General features: G+C 41.6%; 1 protein-coding gene across 4 annotated transcripts in view; it reads right to left on the bottom strand.

The window, feature by feature from the left end:
* The window catches only part of LAMP2 (lysosomal associated membrane protein 2), a 59,404-nt gene that overhangs the window by 29,447 nt on the left and 16,112 nt on the right, over nt 1–13,845 (bottom strand). For all 4 annotated transcript variants that reach the window (XM_080653417.1, XM_080653414.1, XM_080653416.1 and 1 more), the window contains exons 4-6: nt 8,720–8,878; nt 7,359–7,546; nt 6,417–6,539 (exon numbers count right to left, since the gene is read on the bottom strand). In XM_080653417.1, coding sequence (XP_080509543.1) covers nt 6,417–6,539; nt 7,359–7,546; nt 8,720–8,878 — 470 coding nt within the window. The remainder of the gene's footprint in view (nt 1–6,416; nt 6,540–7,358; nt 7,547–8,719; nt 8,879–13,845) is intronic.

Genomic DNA, 13,845 nt, shown 5'->3' on the forward strand with positions numbered 1-13,845 from the left:
CCACAGGAAAGCTGGCTGAGTGAAAATTCTACAACTAGAAGGAAAGAGAAAAGCTCACAGAGAATTGGAGGTACGGCAAAGGGTCTTTGTGCACACAGAGAGGAAGGGCGGCTGAGAGCCTGGCTGACTTTCTCTGGTGGAAGGGGGAAGGAAGCTTCCGACCGCACTGAACCCCAGTTCTGATTGCACTGAACCCCAGTTCCGGGCGAACCCCTGGGGACCCACGCTCTTACGGGGGGAGTCTGGACTCTTGGGCGGAGACTCGGGAGCTAGGAAAGGCAGAAGTCTGAAGGCGCGCGCATGCCAGTGCACACAAAGGCTGCGGAGGTTGCCACAGGCTTTCCCTAGTGGAAGGGAGTCAGAGGCTCCTGACTGCACTGGGCCCCAGTTCTGACTGCAGTGAACCCCGGTTCCAGGCGAGCCCCTGGGGACCCACACTCTTGTGGGGGGAGTCTGGACTCTCGGGCGGAGACTCGGGAGCCAGGAAGGCAGAGGTCTGAAGGCGCGCACGTGCGCACAAGGGCAAGGCTGACGGGAAGCCAAGACTGAGACTCCACCCCATCCAAGCTGAGCACAGAGGCTATTGCAATTTGGCAAGTCTAATCCTATAAGGCTGTCTCCAGCACCGAACTTCTCCCAGCATAGACACAGCTGATCCTTACAGCCAACTGGCCTGGAGGTCAATTCTTCCCAGTGATACCAACAACAATAAAGACTTAATTACAACAAGGCTGTACACACAGTCCACAAAGGGGTGCACCAAGAGTGTCCACCTCAGGTTAACTGGGGAGGCAGACCCACTGGGCCATATTGGAAACCTAGCACACAAATCTACCTTACCAACTCAGGGAAGCAGTGAAAATGCGGCATCAAAGAATCAGATAACAAACGAAAGAAATGGAGGAAAACAAATGACTGGATATAGAATTCAAAACCACGGTTATAAGGCTTTTTAAGAATATCCTAGAAAAGGCCGATAAATATAACGAGACACTCGAAGATGTGAAAAAGGACCAACTAGAAATTAAACATACACGACTGAAATAAAAAATATTATACAGAGACCCAAAAACAGACTAGAGGAACACAAGAATCAAGTCAAAGAATTGAAATACAAAGAAGCAAAAAACACTCAACAGAAAAAGCAAAAAGCAAAAAAAAAAAAAAATCCAAAAAGTTGAAGATAATGTAAGAAGACTCTGGGACAACTTCAAGCGTACCAACATCAGAATTATGGGGGTGCCAGAAGAAGAGAGAGAGCAAGATACTGAAAACCTATTGGAAGAAATAATGACCGAAAACTTCCCCCACCTGGTGAAAGAAATAGACTTACAAGTCCAGGAAGCCCACAGAACCCCAAACAAAAGGAATCCAAAGAGGACCACACCAAGACACATCATAATTAAAATGCCAAGAGCAAAAGACAAAGAGAGAATATTAAAAGCAGCAAGAGAAAAACAGTTAGTTACCTACAAGGGAGCACCCATACGACTGTCAGCTGATTTCTCAACAGAAACTATGCAGGCCAGACGGGAGTGGCAAGAAATTTTCAATGTGATGAATAGCAAGAACCTACAACCAAGATTACTCTACCCAGCAAAGCTATCATTCAGAATTGAAGGGCAGATAAAGAGCTTCACAGATAAGAAAAAGCTGAAGGAGTTCATCACCACCAAACCAGTATTATATGAAATGCTGAAAGGTATTCTTAAAGAAGAGGAAGAAGAAAAAAGTAAAGAGAAAAATTATGAACAACAAATACATATCTATCAACAAGTGAACCTAAAAATCAAGTGAATTAAAAACCTGAGGAACAGAATAATCTGGTGAATATAATAGAATCAGGGACATAGAAAGGGTGTGGACTGATAATTCTCAGGGGGAAAGGGGTATGGGGGGTTCATGAAGAGACTGGACAAAAATCATACACCTATGGATGAGGACAGTGCGGGGGAGGTAAGGGCAGAAGGTGGGGTGGGAAATGGGTGGAGGGGAGCTATGGGGGGAAAAAGGAGAAATAATTGTAATAATCTGAATAAAGATTTATTTTAAAAAAAAGAAACCAAGTTCAGATATTAAACAATTAACAGCCCTAAATTTATATATGTACTGTACATAAATAACCATATTACAAAAAGAAAGTGATTAAGTTATGAAAATAAAAAGGAGAAAAATTACTTCCAATTAAGGGAGGAGCAAAAGTAATGCAAGCTTAGGGATGGGCCATTTGAATTGGGTAGGATTCAATTAGAAAACAAACAGAAAAGGGTATTCAAGAAGGCAACAACATGAGTAAAGGTAGAAAATAAGTGCAATCATGCCCTAGCTGGTTTGGCTCATTGGATAGAGCGTCAGTCTAGGGACTGAAGGGTCCCGGGTTCGACTCCGGTCAAGGGCACATGCTCGGGTTATGGGCTCAGTCTCCAGTGAGGGGCATGCAGGAAGCAGCCGATCAGTGATTCTCTCTCATCATTGATGTTTCTATCTCTCCCTCTCCCTCCCTCTTTGAAATCAATAAAAATATATTTTTAAAAAATAAGTGTAAACACAAGTATACTAGCATCTGAGAACTTACTAAGTGCCAAGCACTGTTCTTTAAGCTTTACATACGAAGCTTCATTGAATAACTAGAGGCCCAGTGCACAAAATTCGTGCACGGGGGTGGGGGGTGTCCCTCAGCCCAGCCAGCACCCTCTCCAATCTGGGACCCCTCGAGGGCAGTTGGACATCCCTCTCACAATCCAGGATTGCTGTCTCCCAACTGCTTACCTGCCTGCCTTCCTGATTGCCTCTAACCGCTTCTGTGTGCCAGCCTGATCACTCCCTAACCACTCCCCTGCCAGCCTGATTGATGCCTAACTGCTCCCCTGCCAGCCTGATTACCCCTAACTGCCCTCCCCTACAGGCCTGGTCACCCCTAACTGCCTTCCCCTGCAGGCCTGGTCCCCCCGCCAACTGCTCTCCCCTGCAGGCCTGGGTCCCCCGCAACTGCCCTTCCCTGCAGGCCCGGTCGCCCCCAACTTCCCTCCTCTGCCAGCCTGGTCACCCCTAACTGCCCTCCCTGCAGGCTTGATCGCCCCCAACTGCCCTCCCTTGCAGGCCTGGTCCCTCCCAACTGCCCTCCCTGCTGGCCATCTTGTGTCCACATGGGGGCATCCATCTTGTGTGTTGGAGTGATGGTCAATTTGCATATTACTCTTTTATTAGATAGGATTACACCACCCCATTTTGAGATGGGGTAATCAAAGTGAAGAGATGTTAAGTAACTTTCCCAGAGGCTATATGGTTAGTAGTCAGTGAGCTGGGATTTGAATGCAGGAAGTCTGGCTGCAGAGCCTGTGTGCTGGTTACTACCTATCTCCTACCTCACTGGATTGTGTACAGAAAACAAGGTGAGGAAAGCATGAGATTCATGAAGAGGGAACGAAGGAAACAAAGCTGGATTGCAGACTACATTGCACAGTGTTGGGGAGGGAGGCTAGAACTATCCTGCCAGGAATTTAGATGTTATCTTACTGGCAAAACAGAACCACTGAAGGTTTCTGAGGAAGGGATGTGCTTCAAGAAGATTAGCTGATGCAGAACATTGAGGGAGGGGAGGAAGAAAAGGGATTAATTAAGGAGACTGAATAGTCCAGGTATGAGGTAATGCAAACTGGAATCAGGGCAAAGGCAGTAGGGAATGAAAACGAGGGGACAGACTCAGAAATTTCAGAAGGAAGCATAAAGGAATACTTGACCACCTCCTCACATCTCTCCTCTGCTTAGGCTATGTCCTGGCTCAGCATTCAAGGCTCTCCACAATTTGTCCCAATGACTCTTCCATATTTATCTTTTACTAAACATGCTACATTCCCTTGACTGGGTTCCTTTATCCAGAGATAACCTGTACTTTTGTACTCACTCCCCTTGTGTACAAATATGACCCATCCTTGAAGGTCCAGCTCAAATGTCATCTATTCCATTAAACTTTCCTGACTCACCAACAGCCAGAATTAACCACTCCAGCCTCTATACTCCCATAGCACCTTGTATTTTCCTCTGGTCTAACACTCATCTCACTTTGTATGTACCTTCTACAGTACTCTATTGCTCACAGAATCAAGTTCAAAAGTCTTAGCATGGCATTCAAGGCCTTCCACAAAACAGTAATTATTTGTCTATTTCTATCTTTACCACTAAATTGTGGGCACCTTAAGAATATATGCCTTCTTTGTATCCCACCATAGCATCCTGCAAATAATACACTGGAATTCAATAAATTCTCCTTTGGAAGCATCTATCATGAAGGTGAGATGGGCCCCACTGAACTCTAGTGACATTACAGGTGTTTTCTGAATTTTCAAAGTGCCTGTAGCATGGTTAAAATACAACTATTTGGGATTGCACTTTAAAATAGTCTGCTAGGCAAATTAAATATTGTAATTATTAAATATTTTCCCATGAGAGTCAGAAGAAACCATGGTCCTTTTAGGATCTTACCATATATAGAAAGACCAAACTCAATCATTCAAAAGGGAATAAACCTAAAATATTAATTTCCTCATTCTTAGTGACTATAGTATAATCACCATGCAACTTTAAAAGATAATGTGTCACCTGGCTGGTGTGGCTCAGTGGTTGAGTGTAGACCCATGAACCAAGAGGTCATGGTTTGATTCCAGATCAGGGCACATGCCTGAGTTTCAGGCTCGATCCCCAGTGTGGGGCATGCAGGAGGCAGCCAATCAACAATTCTCTCATCATTGATGTTTCTATCTCTATCTCTCTCTCTCTCCCCCTTCCTCACTCTGAAATCAATAGAAATATATTTATAAAAATAAAAGAGGATGTGTCTGGGGAGGCCTGCTCTTACCACATTGAAAAGGACAAGTGTAACTAAATGGTTTTAATAGTAATTCACTGATCATATATGTAGTATAACAGAGGAATGATTTGAATGTTAGAAAAAGGAAGATTTTTGTAAACCTTTCTAAATTGTAATTGTCTAATATAATCCTAAATTTCTTGGCATTATATTCCATAGAGAAAAAAGGTTTTAGATTCAGTAAACCAAGTTCAGATATAAAACAAATAGTAACAGACTGATTTTTTCTATATCGGATGTCGAGACTATTTTCCCATCCCTTAGATACACACACACCCCTCCAAAAATTGTGGGGATAATAATTGTTTTGGAGAAGGTGAAAATAAAGGTTCCCGATGATTCATTTATGCTAGCAAGAAGTAGAGAATGTGTGTAACTTGGAACTTTCTGTTTAAGGTTCAGCACTTGATACAAATATGAACAAAAACCTGAATGCTGCCATTATAAACTGTCTTGATTTAATGAATTAATGCATGTAAAGTACTTATACAGAGCCTTATAGATATCAATTACTCAATAAATGTAACTGTTATTACTGGTACTATTACAAATAGTATAGCTTCCAAAATGCCTAAAATATTATAGTCCACAAACATGAGAGTTTTCTAACCAATAATAGAGAAAAATAGTATGGATATTACTTTATCTTTTATATATATACTAGCGGCTCAGTGCATGAATTTGCACATGGGTGGGGTCCCTCAACCTGCCTGGCGATCAGGGCCGATCGGGGCCGTCTCGCCCAGTCCTGATCAGGCCAATTGGGCCACCGGCCGGGGGAGGGACCACAGGAGGTTGGCCAGCCATGGGAGATTGGCTGTGGGAGCGCACTGACCACCAGGGGGCAGCTCCTGCATTGAGCGTCTGCCCCCTGGTGGTCAGTGCACATCATTGCTACCAGCCAGTTGTTTGGTCATCCGGTCCTAACGGTGCTTAGGCTTTTATATACATAGATAATTATAAGAATACATGTGCATATATATATATACACATACATATGTATATATACTTTTTATATATGGAGAGATTAGACAGTTATTTTTTAAATATATTTTTATTGATTTCAGAGAGGAAGAGAGAGATAGAAACATCAATGATGAGAGAGAATCATTGATCAGCTGCCTCCTGCATGCCCCCTATTGTGATCAAGCCCACAACCTGGGCATATGCCCTGACCAGGAATTGAACCTGTGACCTCCTGGTTCATAGGTCGATACTCAAACACTGAGCCACGCTGGCTGGGCTAGACAGTTTTTTTGATGTGGGTTAATTCATGCTCCTACTCTAAGATCTATATAAATGCAGAATAGCCACAATTGGTGAACATTAATGTAAGAGTCCAGCCACAGACCATTGAGGTGACCCTGAGGGATTAACAGGAATCAATGGACTATACTCTATAATTAAGTAGTGTTGAAATGGAAAATAGAGCTAAATATCTCCCCAACACACACACACACACACACACACACACACACACACCTCTATTTATACTTTCAGATGTCTTTCTGAGAGAATAAGCCTAATTTTAGAAAAATCTATTACTCACCACAGCAAAGACAAAGTCAAGATAGTTAATGTTGCTGCTGTTCAGCCTAAGTAGAGCAGTTTGAGAATGGCAGCTGCCAGTGAAGTGAGTTGTATTGGGTTTGATGTTAATAACTGTAACAACCTTTAAGGGAAGAAGGAGGGAGGAAGGTACAGATTAGCCACAAATGTCTACAACAAAACCTTATAATCTAATAAGACCAATTTTAGTGGAGAACAAAAAAATTCTTTTGTCTGGATAATTAAGTTTATGATGTCTTACTTTCAAACAAAGTTGGCACAGGCCCTCAAGCTGTAACACAGATGACTTTAAAAAAAAAGAAAGAAAAACAAGAGGGAAGCTTCCTTAGTAAGGAGCCAAATGAAAATACACATAATTTATGCAGCAAGAGCTGTCTGGCTTAAGTCATGGGTCTCTGGAAATAGGATTTGTTTGTTGGTGGTACACCCTCTGTACCCTCAGTGGAACACTGCAACTAGAAGTGCCATGCTGTATGTGGACATATCTATATGATTCCAGTAATCAAATAGCAGGAGAAATAGATAGCTACACTATTCCCATACATCAACCTATAGTGCATGTTTTCAATAAAAGTGTGAAGGAATTATATTTAAACTGACTGAAATAATGATCAACTCTGATATTGCCTGATCTACTGATGGCAAATGGAATCTAAACCCAGAGTCCTTTAAACTGCTAGGTTTCCCACTGCCCGATATAACACCTCGAGAGTGACATTAACTCTTCATGGTTATAGTAACTCCAAACTCATCAAAACTCAATGAGTCAACATCAAATCTCCATTTAAAATGCCATCATTCAAGTAACACTACTCTTGAGCTGAATGTAGGATACACTATTTGAAAGGAGATGCAAATAGAATGTAGCCATAAAAATAAACAACCATACATTATATTGAGTGATGTCTATAGACAACTATACCTTATCTTGAGTCATGTTCAGCTGCAGCCCCATGGTAGCCAGAAGACAAGTACCATTGCTATTATTAACTGAATAGGATCCAATCTCTGGTTTTTCCTTTTGAGCAGGTGTTGTAGTAGGAGATGGTAAAGTTGTGGGAGCAATGGGCACGACAGTGGTTGAAGTTTTATCTTTATCACACAGAAACTCTAAAACAAAGGACAAAATAAACTAAAGTAGACTTTTTCTTAACTCATAAGGACTAGGAAGAGCAAACTATTTATCATAATAGAAGTCCAAAAGAAGGGGAGGGAATACCTTGATAGATATTTTAAAATACATGAGACAGATTTCTCAAACTGCTGCTTCATATGCAGACAATCTCTGAGAGTTATGAGACAGCAGACAGGCTCGACACACAAATGCTTTATCTACTCAAACATGGCCGGCTTAAGAAAAAAAAAAAAAAAGAAAAAAAAAAAAACATGGCCGGCTGCACATCCATCATTTCAGACCCTTAGGTCCCTTTATTCCCCAAAACTTCACTGCCTCTTATGTGAAAATCAGAGATTTAAGTTTGAAAACATTTTGCTCCAATGTAGGCCTGCCCCATTCTCTTCCATATACAACCACTATAAAGAAGGATAGTGTTTACCCAAAGGTTTACAAATTATTGAAGGATTTAAATACAAATGAACTTTTTATTTTTGTTACCCCTATAGCAAATCATAGGCATTTCAAACTCTTTTTAGGAAGTGTTGGTAGTTTCCCAGAAGTGATGAATGAGAAATTGTTACATTTCCATAAAGTTATATGAAAAATATAAAACCAATTTATAAAATTCAAGATTAGAACTCAGAAATATAATTTCTATGCTTTGGACTTGCATCGTCAAAATCGAAAGAGCCGAGGATCAAATACTATTTGAGGATTTGATCAAACAAAGACTAGATTGTATTGGCTGAAAACACTATGAATAAAGCATTTTAATATACCATTCCAGCCCGGCCGGGATGGCTCAATGGTTGAACATCAACCTATGAAATAGGAAGTCATGGTTCGATTCCTAGTCAGGGGACATGCCCGGGTTGCAGGCTCAATCCCCAGTGGGGGGTGTGCAGGAGGCAGCCGATCAGTGATTCTCTCTCATCATTGATGTTTCTATCTCTCTCTCCCTCTCTGAAATCAAGAGGTACATTATAAACTTAAAATTACAAATTCCATAAGAATTGTTATTATTTATAAAAATTTTACAGTCCAGTGTAAACTATGAATAAATCTTAGCATATGCTTGCTTGCAGGTAACAACTTCAACAAAGCTACCTGGTATACTCATCTTAATTTAGGACCCAAGTACAGAAACATATACTTTAAGTAGTCACCTTTTGTGCTCACTGTGCCATTTTGGACAAAAGCTTGTACATGAACATCCCAATAGTGCTGGACAACATCTTTCTTTTCTAAAGTCAATATACTATTGCATCTAAAGATCTCATCCAATGGAATTCTGAATGCCACAGGTTCATGAACAATAAAATTTTCTGTAAAAAAAAAAAAAGATTAACAATAGCTGTTTTCAGGAAGGTAGGAAAAAAAAAGTGATAATATAAATATACATTACATTTTCTTCTCTTCTGCCTGCCCCACCCCATCTCCAAAGTGACAAAGGACATGGCATCTTCAGGGAACAACACATTTGCTATGGCTTAAACACAGGGTATAAGAGAAATGGGGGTTAGGAAAGACAAGACAAGCTACAAGTGGTCACACTCTGAACTATCTTATCTGATTTAAGGACATGTTAGTGGGGCTTTATTTTTTTAGCAATGGGAGGTCAGCTCCAGTTTTTAAAGCTGGAAATAAATAACACATGTATAATTTATTTTGAAGGAAATAGCAAAAGTATAGAGGATAGGCAGGGGAGAAAAATGTTAGGGGAAATAATTTAAGAGGGAAACCACTTAGAAGGCTGATGACATGGTCAAGGTAAAAAGCAAGGAGGGGTACGCAGAAAACTACAGGACACTGAAAAAAGAGATAGAGGAAGAATTAAACAGATGGAAGAACATACCGTGTTCATGGAATGGTAGAATCAACATCATCAAAATGTCCATACTACCCAAAGCAATCTATAGATTCAATGCACTCCCCATTAAAATACCAATGGCATACTTCACAGACCTAGAACGAACTTTCCAAAAATTTATCTGGAATAAAAAAAAGACCCCGAATGCCTGCAGCAATCCTGAGAAAGAAGAACAATGTAGGTGGGATCTCAATACCAGATATCAAGCTGTATTACAAAGCCACTGTTCTCAAAACAGCCTGGTACTGGCACAAGAAAAGACATATAGATTAATAGAATAGAAGAGAGAACCCAGAAATTGACCCAAACCACTATGCACAATTAATATTCGACAAAGGAGGCATGAACATACAATGGAGTCAAGACAGTCTCTTCAATAAATGGTGTTGGGAAAATTGGACAGATACATGCAAAAAAATGAAACTAGACCACCAACTTACACCATACACAAAAATAAACTCAAAATGGGGAGAAACCAAGATGGCGGCATAGGTAAGCACCTAAACTGCTGCCTCGCACAACAATTTCAAAACTACAACTAAAAGACAGAACGGACACCATCCAGAACCACAGGAAAGCTGGCCGAGTGAAAATTCTACAACTAGAAGGAAAGAGAAAAGCTCACAGAGAATTGGCGGTACGGCAAAGGGTCTTTGTGCGTGTAGAGAGGAAGGGCGGCTGAGAGCCTGGCTGACTTTCTCTGGCGGAAGGGGGAAGGAAGCCCCCGACCGCACTGAACCCCAGTTCTGACTGCACTGAACCGCAGTTCCGGGCGAGCCCCTGGGGACCCACGCTCTTACGGGGGGAGTCTGGACTCTCGGGCGGAGACTCAGGAGCTGGGGAAGGCGGAAATCTGAAGGCGCGCGTGTGCCAGTGCGCACAAAGGCTGCGGAGGTTGCCACAGGCTTTCCCTAGTGGAAGGGAGTCAGAGGCTCCTGACTGCACTGAGCCCCAGTTCTGACTGCACTGAACCCCAGTCCCAGGCGAGTCCGTGGGGACCCACGCTCTTGTGGGAGGAGTCTAGACTCTCGGGTGGAGACTCGGGAGCCGGGGAAGGCAGAGGACTGAAGGTGCGCGCGTGCGCTCAAGGGCAAGGCTGACGGGAAGCCAAGATTGTCTGCTCCACCCTGAGACTCCACCCCATCTAAGCTGAGCACAGAGGCTATTGCAATTTGGCAAGTCTAATCCTATAAGGCTGTCTCCAGCACCAAACTTATTCCAGCATAGACACAGCTCATCCTTACAGCCAACTAGCCTGGAGGTCAATTCCTCCCAGTGATACCAACAACAATCAAAACTTAATTACAACAAGGCTGTACACACAGTCCACAAAGGGGTGCACCAAGAGTGTCCACCTCAGGTTAACTGGGGAGGCCGACCCACTGGGCTATATAGGAAACCTAGCACACAAATCTATCCTACAAACTCAGGGAAGCAGTGAAAATGCGGCATCAAAGAAACAGATCACAAACGAAAGAAATGGAGGAAAATAAACGACTGGATATAGAATTCAAAACCACGGTTATAAGGCTTTTCAAGAATATCCTAGAAAAGGCCGATAAATATAACGAGACCCTCGAAGATATGAAAAAGGACCAACTAGAAATTAAACATACACTGACTGAAATAAAAAATATTATACAGAGACCCAAAAACAGACTAGAGGAACACAAGAATCAAGTCAAAGAATTGAAATACAAAGAAGCAAAAAACACTCAATCGAAAAAGCAAAAAGAAAAGAAAAAAATCCAAAAAGTTGAAGATAGTGTAAGAAGCCTCTGGGACAACTTCAAGCGTACCAACATCAGAATTATGGGGGTGCCAGAAGAAGAGAGAGAGCAAGATACTGAAAACCTATTTGAAGAAATAATGACCGAAAACTTCCCCCACCTGGCGAAAGAAATAGACTTACAAGTCCAGGAAGCACACAGAACCCCAAACAAAAGGAATCCAAAGAGGACCACACCAAGACACATCATAATTAAAATGCCAAGAGCAAAAGACAAAGAGAGAATATTAAAAGCAGCAAGAGAAAAACAGTTAATTACCTACAAGGGAGCACCCATACGAATGTCAGCTGATTTCTCAACAGAAACTATGCAGGCCAGACGGAAGTGGCAAGAAATTTTCAATGTGATGAATAGCAAGAACCTACAACCAAGATTACTCTACCCAGCAAAGCTATCATTCAGAGTTGAAGGGCAGATAAAGAGCTTCACAGATAAGAAAAAGCTAATGGACTTCATCACCACCAAACCAGTATTATATGAAATGCTGAAAGGTATTCTTAAAGAAGAGGAAGAAGAAAAAAGTAAAGATAAAAATTATGAACAACAAATACATATCTGTCAACAAGTGAACCTAAAAATCAAGTGAATTAAAAACCTGAGGAACAGCCCTAACCGGTTTGGCTCAGTGGATAGAGCGTCGGCCTGCGGACTGAAGGGTCCCAGGTTCGATTCCGGTCAAGGGCATGTACCGTGGTTGCGGGCACATCCCCAGTGGGAGGTGTGCAAGAGGCAGCTGATCGATGTTTCTCTCTCATCGATGCTTCTAACTCTCTATCCCTCTCCCTTCCTCTCTGTAAAAAATCAATAAAATATATTAAAAAAAAACAAAAACCTGAGGAACAGAATAATTTGGTGAATATAATAGAATCAGGGGCATAGAAAGGGAGTGGACTGATAATTCTCAGGGGGAAAAGGGTATGGGGGGTTCAGGAAGAGTCTGGACAAAAATCATACACCTATGGATGAGGACAGTGGGGGGGAGGTAAGGGCAGAAGGTGGGGTGGGAACCGGGTAGAGGGGAGCTATGGGGTGAAAAAGGAGAAACAATTGTAATAATCTGAATAAAGATTTATTAATAAAAAAAAAAACTCAAAATGGATCAAGGACTTAAACCTAAGACGGGAAACCATAAAAATACTAGAGGAATCCACAGGCAGCAAAATATCAGATATATGCCGAAGCAATTTCTTCACTGATACTGCTTCTAGGACAATGGAAACTAAAGAGAAAATAAACAAATGGGACTACATCAAAATAAAAAGCTTTTGCACAGCAAAAGAAACCATCAACAAAACAACAAGAAAGCCCACTGCATGGGAGAACATATTTGCCAATGTTATCTCTGATAAGGGTTTAATCTCCAACATTTACAGGGAACTCATACAACTTAACAAAAGGAAGCTAAAGGACCCAAACAAAAAATGGGCAAATGACCTAAATAGAATCTTTTCGAAAGAAGACAGAAGGAAGGCCAAGAGACATATGAAAACATGCTCAAAGTCGCTAATTATCCAAGAGATGCAAATCACAACAACAATGCGGTACCATCTCACACCTGTCAGAAAGGCTATCATGAACAAATCAACAAACGACAAATGCTGGCAAGGATGCGGAGAAAAAGGAACCCTCGTGCACTACTGGTGGGAATGCAGATTGGTGCAGCCACTGTGGAGAACAGTATGGAGTTTCCTCAAAAAACTAAAAATGGAACTCCCATTTGACCCAGAGATCCCACTTCTAGGAATATATCCCAAGAAATCAGAAACACCAATCAGAAAGGATATATGCACCCGTATGTTCAGAGCGGCACAATTCACCATAGCTAAGATTTGGAAACAGCCTAAGTGCCCATCAGCAGATGAGTGGATTAGAAAACTATGGTACATCTACACAATGAATACTACGCTGCGGTAAAAAGGAATTCTTACCATTTGCAACAGCATGGATGGAACTGGAGAGTATTATGCTAAGTGAAATAAGGCAGTCAGAGAAAGATAAATATCACATGATCTCACTCATTTATGGAATATAATGAACAACATAAACTGATGAACAAAAACAGATCCAGAGTCAGAGAAGCATCGATCAGACCGTCCAACCTCAGAGGGAAGGTAGGGGAGGGTGGAGGTAAGGGGGAGAGATCAACCAAAGGACTTGTATGCATGCATATAAGCCTAACCAATGAACACAGACAACAGGGGGATGAGGGCATGAGTGGGGGGTCGGGGGGGGGGGTAATGGGGGGAGATAAGGACATATATGTAATACCTTAATCAATAAAGTAATTTTTTAAAAAGCAAGGAGCGGGATGCCTAAACTAAGATGGTGAGAGGAAGAGAGCAAAGAGGCAAGGCTGAAAACATATACCTAAGGTAGAATCAACAGGACAGTGACTAAAATGGAAGAGAGATGCACTAATCAGGGATTTTATAGTAAATCCTTATTTTTGTGCTACTATCCCAAAGTAAGTTATAGTAACTATATGAATTTTTGGAACCTCTTCTTGGATAGAATTCCAAGACTATTCCATTTCATGAAATCTTCAGAATGTGAAAGCAGTAAGTTATAGCCATTCTGTACAGAGTATTTATTATACTTCCTATAGTAAAACTTCAAAACACTGTGATCACAC

The sequence above is a fragment of the Plecotus auritus genome (assembly GCF_963455305.1).
Source record: "Plecotus auritus genome assembly, chromosome: X".
In the NCBI taxonomy this organism is placed as follows: Eukaryota; Metazoa; Chordata; class Mammalia; order Chiroptera; family Vespertilionidae; genus Plecotus; species Plecotus auritus.